Source organism: Lonchura striata, chromosome 6 (assembly GCF_050655825.1).
Source record: "Lonchura striata isolate lonStrDom1 chromosome 6, ASM5065582v1, whole genome shotgun sequence".
Taxonomy (NCBI): domain Eukaryota; kingdom Metazoa; phylum Chordata; class Aves; order Passeriformes; family Estrildidae; genus Lonchura; species Lonchura striata.
The window spans coordinates 5226537-5253667 of NC_140708.1; the positions used below are offsets into that span (position 1 = coordinate 5226537).

Below are 27131 nucleotides of genomic sequence, written 5' to 3' on the forward strand. Positions count from 1 at the left end.
GCCCACGGCGGGGAGCGGCGGCACCGGGGCACCGGGCGCTGCAGACTGCCCGCTGGGAATGGCGAGGGGCCACGGCTACCCGGGACTGGCCAGGGGACATCGCGGGCGGCCGTGGGCAGCTGGGGAGAGCCCACGGGGCACCGGGGGCAGGCGGTGGCGGTGCGAGGAGGATCCGCGGGCACCGGGCGCTGTCCGTGGGGAAACGGGGACTGCCCGCGGGGCATTCGAGGGAGGGTGGTGGGGGCATCGCGGGGCTCTGTGAGGCCCTGGGGACGGTCCCCGGGCCACCACGGGGGACCGCCGGGACTTGAGAAGGGTCCACAGGGACACCTGGAGGGTCCATCGGGGAGGGAGCACTGGAGAGGGTCCACGGGCCATTGGAGCGTGTCCGTGTGCCACTGTGGGAATTGTCCATGGGGCATCACGGCGCCCGTGGGCCACTGGGGACTGTCCACAGGGCATTTGAGCAGGGACGGTGTGGGGCACCTGGAGAGTCCCTGGGGCACTGGGCAGGGGCCACGGGGAAAGCCGGAAGGTTTGCAGGGCACCAGAGGGTGTCTGTGGGACACCGGGGACTGTCCATGTCCGGGAGTGCTCTGTGGGGTATCGTGGCTGGCTGAGGCTCTGGGAAGGGTCCAAGGGACACGGGGGGGCTGATCAGTGGGGTAGTGGAGGCTGCCCACAGGGCACTGGGGTTGAGGGACGGTCCAGGTGGCACTGGGGACTCTGTGTATGGCTTTGGGGGCATGAAGGTGGGGCCCCGGCCTGGTGGGAAATGTCCTGTGGCTCTGCAGGGGCTCTCGGGGCACTGGGGTGGCTGCACTGTCACAGGAAGCACTGGAGCTGCGATATCAGGGCAGACAAGCCAGGCACGTTTGTGTTTCTGGGTGTTTCAGGCCAGGGCCAACCAGGAAATGGAAATGGACACAGGCACGTGGGTGGGAACGGATTTGGGATTAGTCATCGATGGGTGCTTAGAAGTTTGCTGTTGATTTAAAAAATGAACTCTCCATGACTTGTCGTGGGACTCAATGCTTGCTGGTGGTGCCCACCCTCTCCTGGGATCTCTCTCCCTCTGGCAAGCTGGAGGAGCAGCAGAAGGCCATGGAGCACACAGAACCTTCCCTCCAGTGAGCTCTGGGAGGTCCCTGCAAAGGAGAAGTGAGGAAGGACGGGAGCACTCAGTCCCAGGTTCCCACTCCTGCCTCCCTGGCCTCTGTGTCCCTGGCCTTGGTTAGCCCTTATTCCTGGGAGACATTTCTCTTCCTCCCTCTATGTACCTGCTCTCAAACTGCCTCAGACAATATTCAGATTCCCTGGAACTCCTCTGCTGCAGGCTTGGAAAGGAACTAAAAGGAACTAAAAGATCATCCCATGGCATGGGGCAGGAAGGCCTTCCACTATCCCAGCTTGCTCTGTCCTGTCTCCCAGCCCTGTCCAACCTGGCCTTGGACACTTCCAGGGATGGAGCATCCACAATAATTTGCACCCTGAGCTCTGTTAACAGACAAAATAAAATAATCCTGATTTTGTTGTTGTTGTCCTTCTTTAATTTATTTTACAACACACAAACGCATCACTGTACAACACAGTAAAAAAAACCAAAAACAACAAAGTGCCGACAAAAGCCCAACACGTTACAAACATCTCAGGAGAGTGGAGGCTCCCCTGTGTCCCTGGGCAGGGCTTGTGTGCAGCTGAGCTCACTGGGCAGGCACGGCCAGGCGGGGCAGCAGCGGCGGCGCCTTCTGGCTGCGCTCGGCCGACATGTGCTCCAGGCGCTCCGTGTAGAACCCGTTGAAGTCCAGCCTGAGGGACAAAACACACCTGAGGCGGTGAGGCAAGGGAGGTGTGAGCAGGAGCCTCCCCCCGGACACCCACAGCGAGCCCGGTCCCTGCAGGGGCTGTCAGTGCTGTGCCACGGGTGCTGGTGACACCTGCTCCGTGCCCGTGCCACCACAGCAGGCTTTAGACAGGGAAATGTCTCAGGAATCCGTCCCAAACACATCGGGAAGGATCAAATGCTCACAGCTCTTCTGCAGACCACACAGAGCTGTCTTGTGTGCACAAGGGCTGCTCAGTGTCTGCACCTTCCCAGCCACTCCCCAGCGCTGCTGAAACCCCAGAGCTCACCAGCACTGAACTCTGGCACTAACTCCCACACAAAATCCACACAGCACCACGGAACACGGAGGTTCCCATCCCCACCTGGATGCTGCCCATGGATCCACAATTCACCAACACGAGCAACTGGTCAGAAGATGCTCAGCCACAAGTGACACTTGGAAAAGCCTCTCCAAAGCACTCAACAGCAGGGATACCACAGTCTCACCTCCCTGATAATCCAGAGTGATGCCACCCAGCCCCAAGCTTGCTGTGACCTCAGCATGGCAGGTCCCAAAGCACTCACAGCCTGTGCAGCTCATGCACTCGTGTGCCCTGGATCCCTGAGCAGGCAGTCAGTGCAAGCCCGTGAATCACACAAAAGTTACTCTCTCCCTTTCTCAAATTAGGCTGCTCCAGTACCAACTGAATGGGCACAATATTTGAGTTTCATGTTGCTTAACAACCTCACACAAATGGCAACATATTGTTCCTTGACATTTTTTGGTGCCTGCAGAAAACAGAGCCTCGGCAGATGGAATTTATCTGTTGCTCTCTCCTGGTTGAAAAGCTTTACATTGCTTTCGTCCTGAGGACTTGGACCAGGGAAACCTGACACTGAGGTGAGAGCACTGAGCAAGTCTGGATTCAAACACAAGGCCAGGACTCACTGCTTTGAGGACCTGCTCCATTTCTAAAGCTGCTTCATTCCCAGCTCAGTGGCTCGCAGATTTTACTTGCCTTCCCTTTTGTCTGTTTTTAGTTTCAAGTGATCCCTGATAACCATTTCTTCAGCATTTGTGTGGTGCTTCCTCAGCATGTGCTTACGTGGCAGTTTCTTGCTTTGTGGCTGGACTCAGTGGGGTTTGCACCACTTCACATCCTGGTGACCTACTCTGAGCTCAGTTTCCTCCAAACTAGTAAAGGAAGGATGCCTGATAACCACACTGATGTCTAAGATTTTGAAGAATGTGGACTTAACTAATCCTGCTGACAAAGCCCTCTCCACTATAGTTCTACTCCTTTTCACTCCTGGGATGTGTTGGAATGATTGGAGAGCTCCTGCAGTTGCCAGCCCTCTGTCAGCACTCTCAAGGAGCTCCTGGCTGGAGCTGTGCCAGGAAGGTTTAGGTTGGATTTCAGGGAAAGGTTCTTCCCCCAGAGGGTGCTGGCACTGCCCAGGCTCCCCAGGGAATGGGCACAGCCCCAAAGCTGCCAGAGCTCCAAGAGGATTGGGACACTGCTCCCAGGGTGGGATTGCTGGGCTGTCTGTGCAGGGATGGGATGATCCTTGCTGGGTCCCTTCCACCTCAGGATATTTTCTGATTCTAGTATGACACACTGAGCAGGGCTTGGGCACAGCAGAGGTCTGTCACCTGTGAGCTCTGAAGGAAACCCTCTGCATCTCCATCTCCTGTTGTTTGATGCCACAAATAAAATGCTTCAGTTACTCAGTACTACAAAATGAGTAAGTGTTAACCAGGAGCAAATAAATGATGAGCAAGTACCAGAACTGTGAATTTTGTTATTTATCTGACATGTTGATGATCCCTGTTGGAAAGCAGTCCCATAAAAAGGTTAAATTAGAAGAGTGGTATGTCTTATAAACTCTTCCTTATAAACTCTCTCAAATATGTTATTTCAGATGGCAACTGTCTCCATTCTGCTTCTCAGGTTCTTGTTGCCATAGAGCCCAGGCCTCGAGCCAAGAATCCCTCCAACCTGAATGGGAGCTAAATGTCACCTCTGGGCATTCATCGTGGGGCTTCCACCCTGTAAACCAGCCCTGAGCAGCCTATGGGATTGGAAAGGCAGGTCCCATGGGCTGTTTACACCAGGATTTCTAAGGAAATGGGGACATCTGGGTTGACAGGAAAGGTCCAATGTCTTGGTGAAGACTCAAGTGGTTCCAGAGACAAGGGGGGGACTTGATAGTGATGACAGTCCTGGGGACATAAGGAATAAAGGGAGGGCAAAGCACCCCGGCCCTCCTCTGAGCCTCTGGGTGCAGCTGAGTCACTGTCCACAGCACAGACCATGGACAGAAGCACTCTATCATCTGCATCATCACACTTCTCCTTTCCCCTGAAGCAGGAAGTGCTGGTTGCAAAACCTCAGCTCTCTGTATTTGGAAGAACCAGCTGCAGAGGTTTCACAGCTCAGGAGTTACCTGCTGGCCCCAGCTGACCCCCCCCAGCAGGGGCTGTGACACTGATGGAGCAGCTCCTGGCTGTGGCACCCTGGGCAGGACACACAGCCAGGCTGTGGGGTGCAGCACCAGCTTGTCCCACTGTCCTTGAGTTGCCATCAAGATCTCCTGGATGGAGCACCATGAACAAGCCCCTCCATTGGAACTTACACTGGAGATGGTAAAATTGTTAAAAAAAGGATCAAGGAGGAGAGCTTGAGCACTGAGGAGCAGTAAATGCTCCTGCCTGGATGATTCAACTGCTTGTGGTCCCAATCCCTGAATATAACCCGAGTCTGGATGCTCCTGTGACACCCAGCAGTGATGGCAGCTGGGAACAGGAGAGCTTAATCCTGCCAGCCTTTCCTACAGATGGATCCTGCCTGCAACCTACAACAGCCTGATGATGATGAACTGGCATCTCCAGGCAGATGAAGGGTGACAGAAAATGTTGAGAAGCCACACCAGCCCTTTCCCAAAAGGTCTGCAGAGACTTGGCTGTCCTGGTTAGTCCTGAAAGGAACAACAACCACAGCCACACAAACAGTTTTTTGGAGAAATTCCAAGAAGAGGAGAAGACCTCTAACTCTGGTCACTTCAGAGATGGACCCAACCTGAGTTCTTAGGGCTGTGGAGAAGGGGTCCTGACCAACATTCCCATTTCATGGCCTCAGCACCACCCACAGGGGCAGCTCTGGTGGCTGGAATCTGCTCCCCTGACAGGGGATGGAAGCAGAGCTCAGAACACCAAGCAGCCCTGGGGCACTGCCAGGGGCTGTGTAAACCTGGACAAGAAGTTCCCAGAAGAAAAGGACAATTGGAAGCACAGCCTCCTGCGGGAATACTTCACCTAACAAGTGTTTGCAAAGTACCAGGAATCCTGACAGCCCTGTCAGATGCTGTCAGAAACAGCACCAGGAGAGGACAACAATCTGCTTAAAAACATTTCCTCTCTCTCTGCTTTCAGGTGTAGCACTTCTCAACAGAGCTGTGAGGGTATCAGCCAGCCATAAAATATATCCAGTACAGATGGACAGAGAACAGAACATCCAGGGGTTTTTTTTATTGAAAAAGCAACACAGTGGTTTTAAACCCAGCAGCAAAACTTCCATCTGCTCTCTCTCCCCCCATATCCTGTGTACCTGACTTTAATGTACTTCTGAAGGAATTTTGATTTCCAAGAGCTGCTTATTTAAATAAATGCAATATGGGAACTTAAAATAGACATTTTATGACCAAACCTTTGTGTGATTTTCTCATCTTTGAATACTTACCCTGTATTTGGAATTTGGTTTATTCACTGTCTCCACAGTAAGGCAATCCCCAGGAAAACTAACACTAAATTTACAATATTAATAGACAAATTTCACACAATTAAAAGGCATGTGTTTTGGGGTTTTTCTGAAGCTTTGGGTTGAAATGCAAAGCAGAATGGTCTGGGTCGGAAGGGACTTCAAAGACCATCTCATTCCAATCTCCTGCCATGAGCAGGGACACCTCCCTCTAGCCCAGGTTGCACATTTCTCAGCTATAATGAGCATTTTCTGAGCTGAATCTGGGACCCATGGGAGGGGATGTCACAGACAGAGAAGGCCTGGCTCACCTGTAGATGATGTTGAGCATGCTGTGCTCGCAGTCATTGGTGCTGTACACGCTCAGTTTGTCCAGCAGGTCCAGCAGATGTGTGGAGAAATTGCTGTCAAACTTGTTGATGGTGGCTTCAAAGCCAGATGTGAGGTGCAGGCTGTCAGCATGTTCTGCTAAAAGCTGCAAAGACAAAGTGGCCCCATGTGTGTGCTGTTCTGCACTTGCCAAGGGGCTGCAATTATTCCCTCCATTCCCTAACCCGCTCAAAAATACTGCCAACAAACTTCACAGTTGCTCAGCCTCTGAAATAAATCTTTCAACGTCCTTGGTAGTTAAAAGCCCTGCTGTGCCCAGTCTGGGAGAAGCCCAGAGTAGATCCCAGCAGAGTTATCCACAAATACATGCTGCCATTGCTCATTTTCAAGCAGGAGGAAAAGCCAGTAGGCAGAAAATGTGTGCTGCTCTGTGACTGGAATGGTGATGCAGTGTGTGCCAGAGGGGCTTCCAGAGGGACAGGGGGATCTGCTAACAACAGAGCAAATCCCCTGTGCATCTAGACAGAGAAATACAGACAAGATCCCCCAGGTATGAAAGCCATGGAATAAAAAGAGCTCTGCTCACACTCAGGGAATGGTGAAGTGCTGGCATTTCAGAAAGCCTGGATGTGGCTCTGCCAGCTGAAAACACAAGTGAAAACTCAAAAACCAGTGCAGGGACTGGTGTGGGAGACAGGGTCTTCAAAGCAGACTTTGAGACCTCCAGCAGTGCTCCACATTGCCCACAGTTCCACAAAGATTGTACTTTTGGGGCTAGAAACCAGGAAGGGCTCTCTGCAAGTGGCCACCCAGGCCAGAGGGTCCCACCTTGTTGGTCAGCTTCTTCTTGGCAGCCTCCTCAGCACGCTCCTCCTCGGTGGGAGGGCCCTGCATGGTGCCATGCTCCAGGGTGAGCCTCTCCATCTCACTGTCCAGCTTCATGCTCTGGGTGAACCTCTGACAAGGGGACAGCATTGGGGACATGGTTACAGCCCGTTTCTTCCACTGTGGCACAGCATGAGGCTCAGCTCTGCTCAGCCCAGCTCCCAGGAATGCTAACTCTGAGTCTGGATTCAGCATGCTTGTCTGAGGTTGGAAATGAGGGTGTGTATTCCATCACTATCTGTCAGAGGTGGGGCAGTTATCCTCTGTTCATTGGGCAGTTTTCTTTATCTCTTCCACAACCAATCCCCCTCCAGGAGATATCTGCTGTTCATGGGTCATTAATTATTAATTATCTTCTGTTTATGGCCAGTGAGTGTCCCTGCATGGCTGAGAAAATTCCATCATCCCATGGGGAGATGCTCTGCCCAGGGGAGGAGCCAAACATTCCTACCTGGATATAATCTGAGACATGGAGCAGCACAGCAGCCTTTGCCCCCTGCATTCCCAGAGGAGCAGCTTCCTTCCCACTGCATTCCCAGAGGAGCAGCTTCCTTCCCCCTGCATTCCCAGAGGAGCAGCTTCCTTCCCCCTGCATTCCCAGAGGAGCAGCTTTCTTCCCTCTGCATTCCCAGAGGAGCCCAGGCCCATCTCCCCCAGCCCTGGAGCTCCAGAGGAAAACTCCCCCCTTGTGCAGGATCCTGCTCCAGCAGAAGCACAGCTGGCACTGCAGGAGGGCTGAGCCACCCTGGGATGGGGCTGTGTCACCTCCCTGACACACAGGTCCTGTTCTCACTCTGTCAGTGTTTGATTTTTTTTTTTTTTGTGCTATTGCATTTGTGTTTTTAATTTTCCTAGTAAAGAACTGCTTTTCCTATTCCCATATCTTTGCCTGAGAGCCCCTTAATTTCAAAATTATAATAATCCAGAGGGAGGGGGGTTACATTTTCCATTTCAAGGGAGGCTCCTGCCTTCCTTAGCAGGCACCTGTCTTTCAAACCAAGACAATGCTGGCACACAGATCTCCCTAAACCCACTGAAAAGTGGGTTTTAGAAAAGCTGTGGGCTCCCTGATGCTGGCTGGAATGTGCCCATGACCTCACCCTCAAGAGAAGTCTACTACAACTTACACCTCAAGAAAAGGAATTTGGTCCATATGAACCTGAGCTCAACATGGAAAAAGGAGGATTTTGTGGAGTAGGAAGCCACAGAAACCACTTGGGAGAGGGTGTGAGCTGTCAAGCCCTAAGGCTGCGGATAGAGGGAACAAGTCCCTGGCAGAGGGACTGCCAGGGCTGGCAGTGGCACAGGGAGGCTGTACACACCTGCATGCAGTTGGTGAACATGACACACACAGACATCAGCTTGGAGAAGATCTTGAGCAGCTCTGGGTTGGTGAGCATGCAGTCCTTCAGGCAGTTGTCCAGGAAGCTCGTGTGGTGGCTCAGGACATCGTCAATGTTGGATGCCTGTGACAGGACAGCCCAACAATGACAAACCAAAGCAGGGCTGCTCTGCCCCAAAGCTCCAGCCCAGCACCTGCCTCTGACAGGCACCTCTCAGAGTGAGGAACTCCTTGTGGAGCTCCCAGAAACATCCTGAGATGGAGACTGCATTGCTGCCTTCAACTGCCTCTCACAGGCTTTAAGCCTCTGATTTGTCACATCACCTCCCCACAAATCATACTTGCTTTGACCACCCAAGCCCTCCCTGGAAAGGATGGAATTATCTGCTTTATGAACTTGCATTTGCTTTGTTTTTAAATCTGCTTGTCATGGTCATTCCCACCTTCACAACCTCAGTAAAGTCAGCGAAAACAAGAGGAAGAGAGAAAAACAAATCGAAGAATCTTAAATGTCAATAAACTTATCATTAAAACATCCAGGCTGTTGAGAAATATGCTTTAGGAGCCAATAAAGAACTGGGACATGCAGTGTTGCAAGGGTTCTGTAAGATTTCTGTTCATCTCTGCTACTCCAACAGGCTGTTTCAGCGTTGAGTTTTCAATGATAGATTAAAACTCCCTCTCACCCTGCACAGGTACAGGATGTGCTGAAACTCAGAACACAAATCAAGCTTAGGAAAGAACCACAGGACTGAAATTGCCATGGCACCCACACTGCTTCAGCAGGACCACTGCAGGAAACCCCTGGGGGTTTCTGAAGGCATTTTGAGTGAGTTAGAGATGGGATTTCTGAGTTTTTAGATTATGTGGTTTTTTTCTCTTATTTTCTACATAGGTATCAAGGGTGGGTTTGGCTTACAACTTTATTGTATGGTTTAGAAGGTCACAAGACCACTAGTTACAAGACCTTTTAAGGATTTATTGACCAATAAAACAGTGCTAACAAGGATATTTATGTTTTTGACCCAATCCTTAAATATTTTGTCTTATGGATTCATGTTACAGTGTAAGCTTCCTCAGCCAATCATGTTATGAGACACAAACCTCCAATACTGCATTCTAAACTTCTTGTTTACTCTTGTAACTACTTTTATTTTTTCTGTATCTTAAACCCTAAAACTCTAAACTTTCTTCTTTTTAACTTAATACGTCTGTGCTTTAAACTATAAATCCATATTTTCACACCTGAGTTTGGAAGGCTTTTCCAAGGTCTCAGATCAAATCCTGTGTTTAATTCTAAGCTTTAGTTTACAAGCTCAAAGTTCTGAGAATTCACTGCATTTTGGATTCCAACACCACATCCCTTTAAGATACTGCAGAACAGGATAAATGCATCTTTCTAATCCAAGGAAGTGATGATGAGTTGTGTTGATGAAGACAGTGATGTTGTGAAGATGAAGATCCCAGCTACAATTTTAGGAAGAGAACACCTTATCTTCAAATGAAAATGCACAAGAGAGAAATGTGACAAATAAAATGTACCATAAGGCACTACATGAGACCAGTGAGGATCATCCTTTCCCCCACTAAAGTACAAATGAAAGGATAAAACAGGGACAGGAGAATTTCAAGAATCACCTACATGCAAGTAAAGTAAACTGAGTGATATATTTGCAAACCTAAACTTGCAACAAAATTAAGAAATAAGGACAACTCCCAGATTATCCAAGATCTTGACATATGAACCCTTCTCATTCAGAAGTTCTTGTCAAGAACACGCAAAGATACTCTACTAGACCTGCTCCCTCCTGCAAATTCTCCAGAAAAAAACATGACAGGGCATCAAAAGATGTTGGTTAGCTGACCCCAAAAACTCCTCAGGGCACAATAAGAAGTCAGGCAGGATCAGATGATGCTGCAGGTCCACAAGGGCTATCAGAGAGCTGCCAAGAGAGCTGATTGTAGATAGGGGTGTTGGGTGGTGTGGTACCTCAGAGGAATGTTTTTCAGGGTGTAAGAGGAAAAAACGCACAACCCAGAAGTGCCTGATCACAGGGTGACTACCAGAGGGAATAACAGCAACAACAATAATATAAAAACATTAATAACAATAACAATAATGCCAATCCTTGGCAGTTTAATGGAAGTGAAAGCACAGGCTCTATTTCTAGGAGCACTGTAACTCAGCCAAGGAATCAACTGGAGATGCCTGGACCAGTTTATGACCTTTGCACTCTGCATCCACCTCGCTTTTCCAGAGCTCTCTTTCTCCTGTGTATGGGAATGTTGAGCAGAACCTGCCTTTACATAACAGGGAGCAGAGTGTGAGCTGGGCACAGACAGGGGGATGCAGCACAGGAAAGGGATGTATGACTAATAAGCAGAAAGGTGGTGCAGAACAGCAGCACTCTGCAATGTGGCAGGAACAGCAGCTCCCAGATATTTAAAGGCCTCCAACAAAATCAACAGACAGCTGCAGCTACTAGAATTAGGCACTACATTTGTTAAGACTTCCATTCCAACTTCACTCACCAGCTTCAGGTTCTTCTCCAGAATGTGCCATGTTGGCTCCATCACTTCAAACATCATGTAATACTGGATATTCTGCACGAAATTCAGCATCCGCTGCCGCAGTGTGAAAGCACCAGCAAACCTAGGGGAGAAATCACACCCACACAGCTCAGAGCTAGCAAATGCCACGGAGAACTATCACCAGCCTTGCACAGCCAAGCAGAGAGCTAAATATTTCTGTCCTAGCAAATGCCTTGCTGCAGTGTGAGAGGGATTACAGTCACTGCAAACCATCTCTGATTATTTTCCATGGCTTTCCCTCAATTAGTAGAGTCAGAATTTTGAACCCGTCATAGGCTTTAAACATTTGCTCATATAGAACTAAAATTTTGATATGAAATATTAAAGCAACTTTACAAACAACTATTGAGTGAAACTTAAAGTGTTACAAATTGACATGTCTAAACCTGTAAGACATTTTTAAGGATCTTTCTCATTTTTCACCTCAGTATTGTCTGAACTATGTAATGAGGTATCTCATTAGCAAGGAGACCCAAAACTGAAAACAAACAAACAAAAAAGGCTGTACCACTTAGCTGAATGCAGGGAGAATTGCTTGGCTGTCTTATTGCTGATCCAAACATTGCACAGCTGCCTTTCCACGTGCTTGCAGTAGAACATGTGTCTGAAAAGCATCTGGTACCTTGTCAGTGCTTTCCTGGAAAGAAAGGAGAAGCCCATCCAGATGAAGGCCTGCTCTAATTGACAGACCAAGCTGTGAAGGCTGAGGCTGCTCAGAGGTAAAGAGACTTGACACAATATGCTGCTCACACCTCCAGACACACACAGATCAGGGCTGAACTGAAGCAAAAGAGTCACATTTGCAACCACCCCAAAGAATTCCTCTCCAAGGAGACCCTCCTCCATATTTCCTGCCAGTGGGTACATCACCAGCCTCCCTAATTCCCTCGAGCTCCATGCAGGTGTCACTCACACGGGCTGGGAGGGAGGGTTCAGACACTGTGGTCACTGCGCTGAGGTTGAGATGGTCACCCAAGAATTCACCAGGATTTTAGAATTCACTCAAGAATTTGGCCAGATTTTCTAAAAAAGGGGAGGAAAAGCTTTAACCAAGCTCCAGGCAGCATTACCCCACCAGCAATGCACTGTCACAAGCAGATGGGGCTGCTTATTTATAGCTCTGGGACTGGATTCAGGTCTGTGCTCAGACACTTCGGCGTAGGTGTCTGCAGAGCTCCAGTCGATACAGTTCAGGAAACCTTACCAAATCCTATTTTCACTTCCATAGCTACCACCAGAGCTAACACACTGTTGGGAAGGAAGAGACAAAATTCCAAAAGCATTGCGTCGTTAGGAAAGTCTCACCGATTCAATGGAATTTTTAGAGGGGAAATTAAGGGAGGAGTTAATTGCTGGCATTCAGCAATTTGAAATCTGCCACTCTGCTCACTCAAGTGCTGCTTGTCCCATTTGCTTGTGGACCACATCAGTGTTTTTCCAGGGAAACAAGAAGAATGTACCACTTGGTCCCTCACAACTCAGTTAAATGCAAAATAGCCTTTACAGCAGCAACAGCCTGAATTCTTTGAGTCTGCAACCAGAGATATCAGTGTTTTCTTCTTTGATTCTTACATGGAAAACCTCTTGTGAGAGTACATGCCTGTTTTTCCCTCAGTGGGCTGACTCCTTACCTGTTTATGATGAGGGACAGAGGCCACTTCACAATGTAGTCAAAGGAAAAGGCCTCCAGGCCACTGAGGGTGAGCTCCGTGGGCTCTGCACTGATGATGGCCTTCTCCTGCTTTGTTTCTATGGCCAACACCCTCAGGAGCTGTGTGATGAGGTCATGGGGCATCAGGTCGATCTGTAAGAGAAGAGCAGGAAAAAAATGAAGCCACAGGACACCCACAGCTGCTGTGGAACAACAGCAAGGTGCCCAAGGTCAGAGTCACTCTCCAGTCGTCACACCAACCTAGGAAGCAGCAGGTTCTCACAGGCACACAGATCTCCCAGGCCTTCTGCTCAAAGTCAATTCTCTTCTGCTTCCACCCATTCTCACCTTTAAATCATCCTTGAAGGGATCAGTGTTGGCTGTGCTCATTCTCAGGGCTAATTCCAGCAGAGCCTCCAGCCTTGTTGTAATGATGTCATCTACAGGCTTCTTGAGTTCCTCTTCTGTCAGATCCATGAAATGGACAAAAAAGTCCCCTTGATCCATCAGGAAATAGTGTTTTATAGATCTGCTCAAGAAAATGAAGGGACAATTGATAACTTTTCTTAAAGCCTAGATTAATCCATAGCAAACCTAAAGGAACAAATGCAATAAATTCAATGAGCGTGTGGGACTTCATCACAAAATGTTTCTCTTTCTGGAGAGCATACAGCCATAAATAACCAGTTTGGAGACTAGTCTTTTATGGATCCTACCCCTTCAGTCAGGACATTTCTTTGCAGTCAGATCAGGACTGCTGCTGGTTTTTTTTTTTTTTGTCTAGAAAAAAAAACCAAACCAAACCAAAACAAAACCCTAGGTGTGATGGGTGTGGGTTCCTACTGCTGTCCTGAGCAACAGATATCCTCCAGCCAAGGGGCAGATGCCAATTCTGAGCAGAATCCTGCACTCCTCTCAATGAACAAATATCTGCGCTGATTTTTAAAATCCATCAGACTTTTGCTGTAACAGGATACATAAACTTTGATTTTCTCCTGGCACCAGGGAAAGTTACCTATGGTGGGCATGGATGTTGGAAGTAGTTCTGAGGTGAGCCTGAGGATTAACCAAGTGCCTGGCCAGAGATCACACATGATCACTGCAGGCTTTGGAGCAAAAACAGGAGCACAACCATAACACAGTGTGGCTCCAGACTCCTGATCTAGCCTAGACAAAGCCCTGACACAGTTTTGGCAACAGCCTTCCATGGAAGTTGGACCAGAAACCCCCAGAAATCTTTCCCACTCAACATTTCTATCATTTTAGACTTTTTTTTTTCCTCTCTTCAGGGAAAAAAACCTCAACTCTTATTTTTTAGGTCAACCTTTCTAAATGGAAATAGACAGAACACCTTGGTAATATCCCAAGAGAACAGAGCTAACTTCAAAAATGTATGTCCCTTAGCATTTAGTAAATGTATGTCCCATGCATTTAGTAAAATAAATCTGACCTTAGGTGAGCCACCAGCTCTTTCTCCTCCATCAGGAAGTCCAGAAGAACTTTGCTGGCATAGTTATATGCTTTTTCTATTTGTTCCACATAGGCTCTCTCCTTTAAAGTGTAGATGACCTCTTTGGCCACAGGGCAGGTGACATCTCGCCCACATTCCCGCACAACATTTAAGTATTTCCCTGAAATTAAAAAGAAAGAATGTCCCACATTCATACCTGCTGTACAGCCAACAAGGAAACTTCCACACTGTCCCCTTCAAGAGGAAGATATGCTGAGAAATGTTTACACTATGTTGTGCTGAAAGTTGGAAAGGATTTTCAAAAGATGATATGGAATTTTAAAACAGGCACCTGGTACCACATTTAAGGAGATTTAGAAATGGTTTGGTTTCCCAGTGGTGACAAAACATCTCTGCAGGTGGCCTGAAACTCTTTTTTTGAAGTCACTTTTGGAGGGCTTTGTACAGGGATAAGAGGTTGAATCCTTAAATTAACACCCAGCTAGTCAAACCTCAGCTACCCAGCTCCATCCAGCTAGAAAACCTACCCACAAAAAAGCAGTGGGACAGACAGCTCCCTTTGCTGCTGAGCTCCTGTGTTGTTTCATTTATAGGGTTTGGGGTTCTTTTTAAATCTGACTCTTCTATTGCTCTCAATTCAACTGGACAACCCCATAAAGTGGCAAGGCACAGTGCCATTTCCTTTCTCTTTACACAAGACCAGCTTGTCTCAAGGTTCATCTCGCAGCAGAAGCACCTACCTGTGCTTAGGATTTTGTCAGCCATTTTCTGCAAGAAGGAGGGAATCTGCTGCTGAACAACAGTGTATCTCTGATCCCAGTACTTGTCATTATAGTCCTCCTGAATCTTCTCCTTCTGCAGCTCATGCTCCTCCACCATGAACTCACTGAACAGTTAAAGCAGATGTTTAGGGCAGGAAGTGGTACAATGAGGATTACTTTTTTTGACCTGCAAACTGGTAAAGTGATCTATCAGAAATAAGGGACACATCCAACCAAGAACTGAAATTAGTCTGTGAAGCAAGAGGAAAAGCACTATGCAGTGTCTCTGATGATCTGCAATAAGAAACAGAATTTACAGGGTTCATCAACCAAGGCTAAACATTATCTGCTTGTCAGTGCAGGTGTGAGGAAACAGGCCTTTGACCACCTTCTCACAGCAGAAAGGCATTATTTTCAGATATTTTACCTTCAGCTTTGCCCCCACCTTAGGCTTCTGAAAATGTGGGAAACAGAAATGCTGCATAAACTATCAAATACAGCAAAATGCTTCAAGTAACTCTACAAAAGCCAAAATACTTCCAAGAGGGTTGTTTCAGGTCCCCAGGCAACACAGACTTGACAAAGCACATCAGTATTTCTGAAGTTTTACATTGAATTTCATTTTTTACTGTTCCTTACCTGTATGGATCATTAATGATGCCTCTATAGATCCACTTTTCCAGGATTTCAAAGTAAGGCACGCTGGCTGCCTTGGTTAAATACAGGCACAGCTCCTGGGCCTGGCTGTCCCCTGTGTAATTGAAAGTCTTGTCATGGAGCAAGCTCAGGGTTGATCCTCCCATACATTCACCCTTATCCACAGAAGTAGCTGGAATAAAATAAAATAAAAAAAAACACACCAAAAAACAACAATGTAAGACACTTACATCCTGAAAAGTCCTGAAACAAAACCCTAAATGGTCCCCAGATTGGACATGGCCCCCTGAGCTGCCTGTGTAGCTGTAAGCAAGGGGCTGGACTGGGAACTTCCAGGGATTATACCCACACAGAGCTGGAGAGGAGTCTGGAAAGGAGCTGAGGAGAGGCAGCAGTGGTGGATAGAGCTGATGGGAAGGGCAAGGGCAGTGAAGGCAAAAGGCACTGAAGTGCCTCCTGACAGCTCCAAAGGCACATTCAGCCCTAGAACCTGAATGCTCTTCTCCAGAAGAAGTGCAGTGCCTGAACAATTCCCCTGCTCTTTCTTCTTTAGTAAAGCAGGAAATCAAAATGAGACATGCCCTGCCTGCTTGGCTACCCTGCACAGTTGTCACAAGCTGGCCACAAGTAAGGACTGTATTTTGGAAATTTACCCAGTGAAGCCAGAATCTCCAGGGTCCTCATTGTGGGCTGGATGTAAAACCACAGCTTCTGCAGTGACAGAAGGCCCTGCCTCTGAAGATGCTCCAGCTGGGTAATTAATATCATGTACTCCTTGATTAGAGTCCGCATGGCTGCAGCCAGAGCATGATTTACCTGTCCATACTCAAAGGAAGACTTCTCCTCTATAAACCTGTAAAAAGCAAAATGAAAACTCTTTCAGGCAATGCAACTTGTATAATTTTCAAGAACTTATACCTTCAAGACACTGTGCAGGCACAACAGTAGATGCCATGCTGGGAAGCACACCAGTCCCTCTCCCTTATTTCCCATCCCACACTTCCTAGAAGGGAAAGCTGTGGGAAGATGTTTCCTCTCCAGCCACAAGAGAACTAGAACCATTTGTAAAAGCACTGTGTAGAAAGTGAGAACCAGCACACAAAGGCTCTCTCAGTCCTGGATGCCCGGAGGGGAGCAAAAAGCAGGAAATATGGAGAATTTCATAGCAGAGAGGGAAGAGAAGCCAGAACAGGCAGATATATCCTAACTGCCCTTTACCTGAAGTTACTGAGGCCAAAACTGCAAAGAACAAAGCTGTGTGAATGAAAAAGTGAACTGGCAGCACAGAGGAAAAACCAAGCAAAGGACATGTAGCTAAAACTGACCTAAATAAATTGTCACTCATTTTATACCCCCCTAGTTTAAATTAAGCATGGAAGTTAACACCTGCACAATGGCAGACTCTCCATTCTCACAGGAGAGCCTCCTCCCCTGACAAAAACTAGCTGAGTACCTGGTGACAGCAGAGTAGCTGGCTGCCACAGGAAGAATCCTGGTCACTAACTCCTTGATGGACAAGTCCAGGTTTGGATCGAGTGAGAAGGCTCTGTTCTGCCTGCCCACGAGGGCCTGTGCTGTGATGTACCTTCCATCCACGCCAATCAGCACGTACAGCAGGTCCTCCACAATCATGGATTCCTGGGAGGCCAGTGGCAAAGTGCCTGTTTCCACAGAGAAGACAAAAAAAGGACACAATGTGCCATCATCCACCTGTTTCAGTCTTGTACCTTGCTTTCCTGGAGCACAGAATCCTTTGCTCATTTCTACCCAAATCCAGCAGGCAGGAGCAGACATCCAACACCTATGGCCAAGAGAACACCAGCCACAGCTCCTGCTGCTGATCCTGCCACCCAAAATTGCCCAGTTACTTCCAACACCAACAACTTCCCCAACCTCCTAGCCACCAAACTATTCAAATACCCAGAAAACAGCACAAAGAAAAGAAGTGTCAAGAGCCAAGTTTTGCTGAGTGTGAACATTTGAACAGCATTTCTGAAGGAGAACAAAACACTAACAATTAATGCCATTTTCCCTGTGTTTCACATACCTATTGGTACTGTTGTGTCAGTGCTTAGACTGGTGCCAATTAAGAAATCCCCAATAAGTGCAGGTCTCTCATACACCCAGGATGGAAATACTGGAATGGGCTGACCAGAATTCTTCTTGTTCTGCTTATCCCGGAGGATTTTTCGTGTAAGCTCAAGAGGCTGTTGGAGAACGAGAGAGGGGGAAAGAAAGGAAAAAAACCAGGAGACTTTCAGAAGTCCAAGAAATATTTAATTTCAAGGAGAAATTGACTGCAAACCGATTTATGAACTTGAGAAAGCAGAATAGCTGGTATTTCAGTAGCATGGTGTAGGGTTTAATTTCCCAGTGCCACCTAGTCTATTTGCCCCACTGCAGCAAAAAATGCCAATTTTTAATACATTTGACTTTTTTTTGTGGGGGTACATCAAATAATGCCTTCCTGCATCTGTCCACACTGGCCTGGGTGCTGGGGCACAGCCAGGGAAGCAGAATGGGGACATGCACAAGCAGCAGGCAGTGGTTGCTGGTTTGGAGAGAGCACCACATGAAAGCAGCTTCCTTCCAGAAGCACCAGCATCCTCTTCCAGGGGCACTGAACACTTCTGAACTCAATGCCAAATGCAACCCAGACAAATCCACCCACAGAGAGCTGGAAAATGATGGAGTTTTTTGCTCTGAGTGGGAGCTGGCGAAGGAAGTGAGCTCTCAAAGACTGAAAGACTTTCCACCCCCAGCTCTGACACTAAAATAAATGGAGTGCAAGATCAATCATCAGCTGGGGAAGCTTGTGAGATGCACAACCTACATGAACATTTGGAGCCCCAAGTGCACAAGGACAGGGCTGATGAAGGCCATTTCTGAAACTCCACAGATGTGTGTGTGAAAAGGGATATGCACCGGCTCATTTTACTTTCTTATTTACATCATGTGTGGGTGATCTGCTGAAAGGACCTCGGTTTCCTCTGCTCCCCTAACAGAACTGGGACTTTCATGTGGAGAAATAGGAAGCATCAAGTAAGCTGCCAGCAATTCAAAGGATGGCTAAGCCCCACATGAAACTGCAAACCTCAGTTGGCTGTATGAACATGTTCTGCTTGGGAGAAGGGCAGCCACTAGTAGGTCTTCCCAAAACGCAAGTAAGAAAAATTTCTTCACTGAGAGAGTGGTTAATCATTGGAACAAGTTCCCCAGGGGAAATGGTGGTATCACCACCTCTAGAAGTGTTCAAAACATGAGCAGAAATGGCAGCTGGGGACATGGTTTAGTGGGCATGGTGATATTCAGTCCAGAGATGGACTTGATGACTCTCTGATTTTACTCTACAACAAGAGGCTCTGTATTTATTCTATATGCTTATTCTGTGCTTATTCTATAACAAGGGCACTTGTGTTGCAGTTCATCCATTTCTAGTGTGACTTTGTTAGGTCAAAAAAGTCAACATTTTGGCTATAAAGGACACATCCACCTGAAAGCGAACACTTAACTTTGCCCACCTCCATGAATCCTGGACCAAAACTGGTCCAAGCAGTAACTCCAATCCCTGCATGATCTCTCCGTCAGTGCCAAGCAATCCCAGGGCAGATGGCACAGCACTTGTGACACTGGTGACAAAGCACATATCTCAGGGGCATGAATCACCTTCTCTGTAACTTGAAATTTAGATCCCTGTCACTGCAGGCTTCAACAACAGCCTGGAGAAAACTCCCAGGGCTGAGAACATGGCCCTCAGGTGGCACCCCAACAGCCCTGGCACAGGGTGGCACTTTGCCACTGTCATGCTTAGGAACCTGCAGCTGACATCTTGAGCAATGGCAGTGCCAACATCCATGGAGGGGGATGAAGGGCTCGTCTCTGAGCTCCAAAAACACCTCCAGCTCCATCTGTGACCCTCACAGACACAAGATCTGGGTCACAGGCTGAGCAGACCTAACACTTCCAAGGAATGTCCTCCTGTCCCAGCCCTTACTGACTCAACAGACCCGAGCACCAGCCCATCAGAGCCTTTTAACACAGCTGCAGCTCTTTAAGTCTGAAGAGACTGCAAACGGAGCAGCAGGGAAGCACAAATCTTGGCTTGTGATGGCATTTCAATCCCTCTGGCTGTGAATTGCACATCCCAGAGAACGGCACTTCCAGGTCTTTCCTCTTTTAGCAAGTTCACACATAAATTGTGGTAAGATCAGTTATCGCACTGGAAATTCATCTTCCCTACATGATCTCAATCACCCACTTGACTCAGATTGTCTGTGAAGGATCTGGATGAGTCAGGCCCAGGGTCTGTGCAGTATTTCAGTGGCTGTGCGACAAGGCTGGTCTCAACACTGCTGGCAGGGTGAGGGGTTTGACCCTTTGTTTAGGATTTGAGTTTTCCTCCACCATCACATTCATGTAGAGTCCTTCAAGCCCAGACACCCAAAGCATGGGAGGTCCATCCCTCCTGCCATCGAGGGCCTGAAGTGACCTGAGGCTTGTCCCCTGTTAGATTTTGCTGACCAGACATGAGAAGGCACTATGGACCTAGCATCTTTTCACCTTTCCCCTCTGTCCAAAGAATTTTCCATTCACTGTTGCCCTCTGCCTCCCGCAGCCAAAATATCCTTATCTTGACCCATGAGTTTTTCACCATATTTTTTTTCTCTCCCTGTCCTGTTTGTCAGGTCAAGCCACCTCAATACAATATTTGTATTTTATACAAATAACGACAGGAAACAGAATTTGGGATTTAAGTAATAAATGTCCCTTTTGCACTCTGACCTCACAACCTACTGCTGCTAATGAAATGTTTAACTGTTTGCTAAGCCTGTGTCTCCAGCTGGTTTTCCTCTTCCTTTCTGTCTTTTCCATGATTTCCAGGTTGCTCCAAGCCCTGACCTTGGACACTTCCAGGAATGGAGCAGACACAGCTGCTCTGGGCAGCCTGTGCCAGCTTCCTCACAGGGCAGAATTTCACTGTGAATTTAACCTTGAATAACCTCAAAGGACATAACCTTAACTGACTGGAATAGAAAAAGACCACTTTTACTAAGAACAGCACCAAGATTTAATATTGTCTGACTAACAAAAGGGATGATTTAGTGCCCAGAGCTTGGGAAGGAAGGGCTTTGTACCTGCTGTGCACTGGAGTTGGCCGTGACGCTGCCCAGCTGCTTGCGCAGCTCCTCCAGCTCCTGCAGAGACATCTTGGAAGTGGATGAGGGGATGGAAAAATTCGTGCTGCTGCTGGTGGCTGCATTTGCTGCGAGTTCTGCCCTTTCTTTAGCATTTTGTTGCAGATAGTGGAGTGTCTGTACACAGACAAACAAAGAAAAGGTTTTGTGAATGCTGGGCAGTACAATCTAAAGCAAGAAACACACGGCCATACCCTGGCTGTGCTGAATCTAACCACAGATCTCTCTGTCCCAGTTTTCCATGTCTTAGGGAATTATATCAAGAGGAGCACAACTCTCAGTAGCGTTTTAATAACTCAGTGAGAGCTAGTACTGGTTATTTGTTGATTTTTACAGATTTCACTGAACTTTAATTCAAGCTGGGCTTGAAATCATTGCATTGTTGCAATTCTTCAACATTCAGTTCTAAACAAGGAACCAACCTCTTTGTCTTCAGTGAGCTTGGACAGCAGGTAAACTAAAGAATCCAGATGTCTAGTGTTTTTAGACTTCAGCTCATCATACTTCTTTAGAAAATCTTCAGGAGTTCGAGAAAACTCTGCTATTTTCACCTGTAAAACACCACGTTAATATTAAATGGAGTTACAATTAAAATGAAATGGAATTAGAGCAAACACGCAGCTCGGGCTACAAAGATGCCAAGTTTCAGACAGAGTTAGAAACTCCCTAGCACTTAGAGCTCGACTGGTGGCTTGCTTTTAAAAATGAAAACAAAAAGCAACCTTATAGCCATAAAAGCTATCTGAGTTATATAGCTATAGAAGAGTCTGGTCATGAGCACCAGGCTTCAATCTCTAATATTTGGGTGATATTCAGAAGAAAAAAGCCACATGTTAGTCATATAACTGCATTTTATACAATTTTCATTTCATCATGGAAGCAAGGAAAGGTTTGGGTGGGAATGTCAAGGTGATCTTGTTCCATCCTGTACCACGGGCAGGGACACTTTCCACTATCCCAGCTTGCTCCAAGCCCCATCCAGCCTGGCCTTGGACACTTCCAAGGATCCAGGGACACAGCTTCCCTGGGCATCCTCCCAGGAAACAACTCCTTCCCAATATGCCACAAAACAACCTCCTTGTTTGAATTTTCCCACACCCCAGTCCTAACAATCCTCTTCTCCCTCAAGGATTCCACCTCTTCCCACGCAGACCTCCCACTTCACACCCAGAACCGTGGCCCCAGACCCCACCAGAGATCTTTCTCCCTAGATGGACACCAACAGGACGAGCTGCTGTGCCCAGAAGAAGGGGGCAGGACCTTGGCACTGTGGGCAGAGACGTTGGTGGTGACGTAGGGCGTGCGGTTCTTCTGCAGCAGCTCGATGTAGACCTCGGCGCCCTCCCCGTCGTGCACCCGCAGCAGGCTCAGCAGCTCGTTCACGTCGTGGTGGATGCGGAACTCGCTCATGCTCCCAGCTCGGGCCACCAGCCCTGGGGACACGGCAACCAGGGGTTATTCCTGCTCCCAGGGGTTATTCCCGGCTCCCAGAGGTTATTCCCTGCCCCGCCAGGGAGATGCTTCTGGAACGTGGAGATGTTTGGCTGGGATAAAGGAGGAGGAAGCAAATCAAGCAGGGATACTCCTTGTATGGTTTGGGTTGAGAGGGACCTCAAAGCCCATCTCATTCTGATGCCTCAGGTTTAGCTTTTGTATTTTTCAGGTTCTCTGCTGCTTTAGTGTGTAGGTCTGGGCTTCACATTAAGGGATGGTGAGATCTCTGCACAGAGGAGGGAGACAAAACAATTCCTTCTCTAGCTGGAGACCAAGGACAAATGATTCAAATCTCAGGCCCAAGAGCACAAACAATGGTGAATTGAAGAGAAAAAAAGAAAAAAACCAAGAAGGATGGGACTTCATAACCTAAAGCTGGAATTGGACAATGAACTCCAATGTACAAATGGAGCAGAACTGATCAAAGTGAGAGCCCCTGTGAGCGCTTGTGCATTTTGGGACCATTTTGGTTCATCTTGGGTGCAGCCCTGGCTGGGCTCTGGTGCTGCCCAAGGTGGATCCACTGAAGAGATCCTTTTAATAAATCCCTGCTTTATTCTTTAACTCTGTCTGGCTCTGTTCTATGTCAGTCTTCTCAAGGCATCAGTGCCACCCCTGCTATGAGTAGGGACACCTTCCACTGTCCCAGGCTGCTCCAAGCCCCAGTGTCCAACCTGGCTTTGGGCACTGCCAGGGATCCAGGGGCAGCCACAGCTGCTCTGGGCTGCTGAAGGTGGGACAGCTCCAGCCAGGAAGTCTAAGACTGGGGGAGACTCTTAAATTGGGGCTGGCCAGCAGAGGATTTTTTCATTCAGAAGGAATGCGGGAAGGACTGCTTGGTGTCCTGACAAGCTGACCCCACTGCTGCTTCTGAAATCACCACAAAGCAGTTTTCCCCAAGTTTAGGGGTCCTCCTATTCCACTGCCCACTTTATTAAATTCACTCAAACCCTGGAGAATACCTAAATAACAACTTTAATACTGACACAGAGCCCTGAGATGAGCTCAGCAGGTCAGAGCCTAGTGCTAACACCACCCAGGCTGTGGGTCAATCCTGGAATGGGCCATTCACTTAAGAGCTGGACTTGATGATCCTTGTAGGTCCCTTCCAGCTCAGAAAATCCTGTGATTCTGTAAATCAGACGTAAGACCCTGAGCCAGGAACCATGGAGATAAATAAGAAGCTCCATGTGACACCTTGCAGAGATTGCATCAAGCAGATACACTCCATATCAAACACAAGGACACACTTCTGTTTTGCCAAGATCATGGAATCACTTCGGCTGGAAGGGATCCCTGCAAGCCGTGGTCCAACTCTCCACTCAAAGCTGACTCGAGTTAGAACAGGCTGCTGCAGCCCAAACTTAAATCTCTTTAAGGGCGCAGCTTCCCCAGCACCTGGGGCCGTGATCCCGCTGGGATTTCCCGCGGGCTGCCCAAGTGCCGGGATATGTGGAATAAATAAATAGACTCCACACCCTGGGGTAGTTATGAAGTGGGTGTGTACTGTCAGCGCCCGGCACAAGTGAGCTCGCTCTCCAAGACTTGTGCCCTGAGCTTTAGTCTGACCCAAACCTTTATTCCCAAAGGCAGGGAAGGAGGAGAAGCTGCGGGAGCTGGGCTGGACTCGGAGCGGCCTCCGAGGGCACCGCACCCGGCACAGCGGAGGGATCGCCACCGCCGGCACCCCCCGCACCAGCCCACCCTCCATACCCTGCTTGACCTTATCCCATTCTATTAAATAAATTTAATTCCGTTTAATTCAATTCGATCTCATCCCTACCTGCCCGCCCGGAAACGCCGCCGCTGGCGCCGGGAAGCGCGCCCCGCGCATGCGCGGCGGGCGGCGCGGGAGCCGCCTCAGCGCGCCCCGCGCAGGCGCACTGCGCTCCCCGCCCGCCATGCTGCCGCTGCCGCCGCGCCTCCGCCGCCTCCTCCGTGAGGGGCTCCCGCCGCTCCCGCGGGACCCCCCGGCCCCGCCGCCCGCTCCGCCCGCGCCGCCCTTCTCCTTCGCCCCCCGCCGCCTCCGCCTCGGCCCCCAGCACCCGCTCTTCGAGGTGAGGCGGCGCCGCGGGGCCGCTCCCGGCGCGGTTCCCCCCGGAGCTGCGTTCTGCAGCCCTGCCCACAACCACCGCCGCTCTCTGCTCCTCTCTAGGATGGGGACGTGCACAGGCATCTCTACCTGCAGGGCGTCCTCAGCAGCCTCCAGGAGGTGGCCGAGAGACCCAAGTGAGTGAGGCGGTCTCGTCTGAGCCCTCCCGTCATGGAATCAAGGAATGGTTTGGGTTGGAAGGGTCCTTAAAGATCATCTCGTTCCTCCCCCCTGCCATGGCAGGGACACCTTCCACTGTCTCAGGTGCTCCAAGCCCTGTGCAGCCTGGCCTTGGGCACTGCCAGGGATCCAGGGGCAGCCACAGCTGCTCTGGGCACCCTGTGCCAGGGCCTGCCCACCCTGCCAGGGAATTCTTCCACTGTCCCAGGCTGCTCCAAGCCCTGTGCAGCCTGGCCTTGGGCACTACCAGGGGTCCAGGCACAGCCACAGCTGCTCTGGGCTGCTGCAGCTGGCACAGCTCCAAGCAGGAAGGCCAAGCCTGGAGAAGAATCTTGGTCTTGCCAGACAGGAAGTACTTTTGAGTGCTGTGTGAGATTCACCTATGGATAACCCTTAAAAAAATCACTGGAGTTGTCATCCACAGCTGCAGCGTTTAGCTTAGACAGCTAATTTATTTATTAATGGCTTGTTTGTTCTTCACCGAAGTACCATTTAACAGGAGCCATAATGGTTAATAAGTTTCCAATGGCAAATAATTTTCCAGCTGCCAGCATCACCACGATCTTTGTTCCATTGCACCTGGCATTTAATTTTAAGTATTAGGCACAAAAAAATGCCACAAGTGTTGTGGCTGTAGGTGTGGGCCTAGTGGAAGGTGCCCCTGCCCATGGCAAGGGGTCGGAATCAGATGAGCTTTGTGGTCCAATCCAACCCAAGCCATCCTGGGTTTCTCTGATAAGTCATCTAGGGGGCATTTTTGTAGCTGAATTTAAAGCTTTAATTTCAGCTTAAAGTCCTGATTTCCCTGCAGGGTGTCCGAGTTCAGCTGCCACATCTCTGGCTGCAGCCAGGTGTTTGACACACTGGAGAGCTACGAGCACCACTACAACACCCTGCACAGGAATGTCTGCTCCTTCTGCAAGCGCTCCTTTCCCTCTGGGAATCTCCTGGATATCCACATCTTGGAGTGGCATGATTCCCTCTTCCAGATAATGGCTGAGAAGCAAAATATGGTGAGCTGCCATGCCCAGCCCTTGCCTCGTGCTTGGTATATGCTCGTTTTTTTTTCCAGTTATGTCTTTTTTCCTCTCTCCTCCCTGCCTTTCAGTACCAGTGCCTGGTGGAAGGCTGCCCAGAGAAGTTCAAGAGCAGCAAGGACAGGAAGGATCACTTGGTGACCGTGCACCTTTATCCTGCTGACTTTCGCTTTGACAGGCCCAAGAAGGTGAAAAGGTAACTGCAGAACTTTCCTCCTGTCCTGCAAGGAAAGTGTGAGGGAACTGGGATTGTTCAGCTCTGAGGTGACCTAAGTGTGGCCTTACAGTGGCTGAGGGAGCTACAGGAAACATGGAGAGAGACTCTTTACAAGGGAAATGGCTTCCCATTCCCAGAGGGCAGGGATAGATGGGATATTGGGAAGGAATCCATCCTAGATGCACTTGTTTCCTCATGAAGTACCTTTGACTTCCTTGGCTCTGGGCTCACATGGCAGCTCCTCAGCCAGGATGTAAAATTTTGTCTCTGCAGTGGCTCCAAGCACACAAGCTCTCCCATGGAGCAGGGCAGCAGCGTGCCCATGGATGTGAGCGTGGAGATGGCAGAGCAATTCCAAGTGAATGCCATGGAAACAGGGCCTGAGGAGAACATGGAGATCTCCCAGCCTGCAGCCAGCCCTGGCCCCTCGCTGCCAGAGAAACGCCTCTACAAATCCAGGTCAGTACTTTGGCCTCAGGGGCAAAATGGGCTGGGAGCACTCCATCTTATCAGCCCTTTGCAGCCTGCCTTGGGGTGTTGCTGTGCTGAGGATAAACCAGGCAGGAATCCCAAGAGTGCTTCCAAAGCCATTTTTGAAAGAAGGAAGTGTAAGGAGGAGCAGGACATGGGTACGCTGTGGGAGCTGTGTTTGTCTGCCCACCTGATCTCTTCCCAAGGTATTGCAGGATGTTGCTGCTGCTCTCCTGCTCCTCAACCACTGCAGCTACCCAGGTGTTATATTTAGTAACACCTTGTTGTAAAGAGCCCTCCAGGACAGGAATGTGCAGAGTACACTGGAATCCAACCAGTATTTCACCTGTTCTTTAAATTATTTGGTGATTTACATGTCCTGCTCCTCCAATTCCTTGCTCTTCCCAGTCTGGGAGCTTAAAATGCCCCACAGAGCATTAAGCATCCCAGCGAGCTTGTGAGGGCTGGGCTCCTAACATGGATTAAAGCCTGTCTCCCTTTCCAGGATCCCATCCACAATTTGCTTTGGACAAGGTGCCACCCGAGGATTTAAAGGACCACGGAAAAAGGTCTGAAGGTCGGTGCAGCAGATTTGTGCAAGATGAGCAGGCATGGAGCCAGTGCCACCAGGGATATTGCCAGTTCCCACTCCATGGAATGAACCACCCAAACCAGTTAAAGCTCTGCCAGCATTTGGGCACATGTTCCTGATGGCAAACAGAACTGGCAGCACCCAACTGAGTTAAGAGTCCTCAGGATTTGAGGAAAGGGAATCCAGAACGTGTGGTGAAGTGTTAAGGAAACTAGCCTGCAGCTGAGGCTGCATGGGACTGGGTGTTTTACTTTTTGCCTCTTGAGGGTAAAAAAATGGATTCAAGAAGTTACAAGATGCCAACGTGACTGTATGGAAGCTGGAATAACTGAGAAAAGAAAACGAGGAGAAAAAACCTCATTGGTCCTCAGTTCTGCCTTCCTCCATCTCACTGAAGTCTCCTCTGCACCCTGGAACCTGCTCTGAGAAGTTTGTCTGGGCCAGGAGAAGCATTTTCACTGGGAGTTCAAATAAAGTGTTTTCCAACCAGGTGAATAAATAAAAGAAATTTTTTACAAAATTGCTTCATAGACAATTTAAGTGCTTTTTTGAAGCCCAGGAGAGTCAGATGTGTGGAATGA

At 48.9% G+C, this 27131-nt stretch overlaps 2 protein-coding genes across 4 annotated transcripts; one reads left to right on the forward strand and one right to left on the reverse strand.

The window, feature by feature from the left end:
• Positions 1 to 1521: 1521 nt before the first annotated feature.
• TUBGCP2 (tubulin gamma complex component 2) lies at positions 1522 to 23795 on the reverse strand. Of its 3 annotated transcripts, none has more exons than XM_021537089.4 (18): positions 23745 to 23795; positions 21728 to 21900; positions 20890 to 21018; positions 20408 to 20584; positions 17320 to 17479; positions 16726 to 16933; positions 15926 to 16125; positions 15255 to 15444; positions 14595 to 14740; positions 13834 to 14014; positions 12732 to 12912; positions 12364 to 12536; positions 11241 to 11369; positions 10673 to 10793; positions 8121 to 8264; positions 6742 to 6870; positions 5895 to 6058; positions 1522 to 1809 (listed from the first exon to the last, which is right to left on the reverse strand). In XM_021537089.4, the coding sequence occupies exons 2-18, from the start codon at positions 21875 to 21877 to the stop codon at positions 1704 to 1706; spliced, it is 2688 nt and encodes an 895-aa protein (XP_021392764.3). In that variant the 5' UTR covers positions 21878 to 21900; positions 23745 to 23795; the 3' UTR covers positions 1522 to 1703. The 3 variants fall into 3 exon arrangements, with proteins under 3 accessions (XP_021392764.3, XP_021392765.3, XP_085440085.1); XM_021537090.4 differs by having other exon boundaries at positions 21728 to 22011; XM_085583959.1 differs by lacking the exon at positions 23745 to 23795 and having other exon boundaries at positions 21660 to 21758.
• ZNF511 (zinc finger protein 511) lies at positions 23794 to 27070 on the forward strand. The gene is made up of 6 exons (XM_031505130.2): positions 23794 to 24018; positions 24117 to 24190; positions 25045 to 25246; positions 25342 to 25466; positions 25761 to 25946; positions 26464 to 27070. The coding sequence occupies exons 1-6, from the start codon at positions 23794 to 23796 to the stop codon at positions 26531 to 26533; spliced, it is 882 nt and encodes a 293-aa protein (XP_031360990.2). The 3' UTR covers positions 26534 to 27070.
• The last annotated feature ends 61 nt before the right edge of the window (positions 27071 to 27131 follow it).

Excerpts from the sequence above, each read along its gene's own strand:
- ZNF511 (XM_031505130.2), top strand. The coding sequence starts at position 23,794 with ATGCGCGGCGGGCGGCGCGGGAGCCGCCTCAGCGCGCCCCGCGCAGGC. Across the intron at positions 24,019-24,116 it reads CCCAGCACCCGCTCTTCGAG|GATGGGGACGTGCACAGGCA; the intron begins GTGAGGCGGCGC and ends GCTCCTCTCTAG. Across the intron at positions 24,191-25,044 it reads GAGGTGGCCGAGAGACCCAA|GGTGTCCGAGTTCAGCTGCC; the intron begins GTGAGTGAGGCG and ends ATTTCCCTGCAG.
- TUBGCP2 (XM_021537089.4), bottom strand. The coding sequence starts at position 21,877 with ATGAGCGAGTTCCGCATCCACCACGACGTGAACGAGCTGCTGAGCCTG. Across the intron at positions 12,913-13,833 it reads GAGCTGGTGGCTCACCTAAG|ATCTATAAAACACTATTTCC; the intron begins GTCAGATTTATT and ends TTTCTTGAGCAG. Across the intron at positions 11,370-12,363 it reads CTGTCCCTCATCATAAACAG|GAAAGCACTGACAAGGTACC; the intron begins GTAAGGAGTCAG and ends CTTTCTTTCCAG.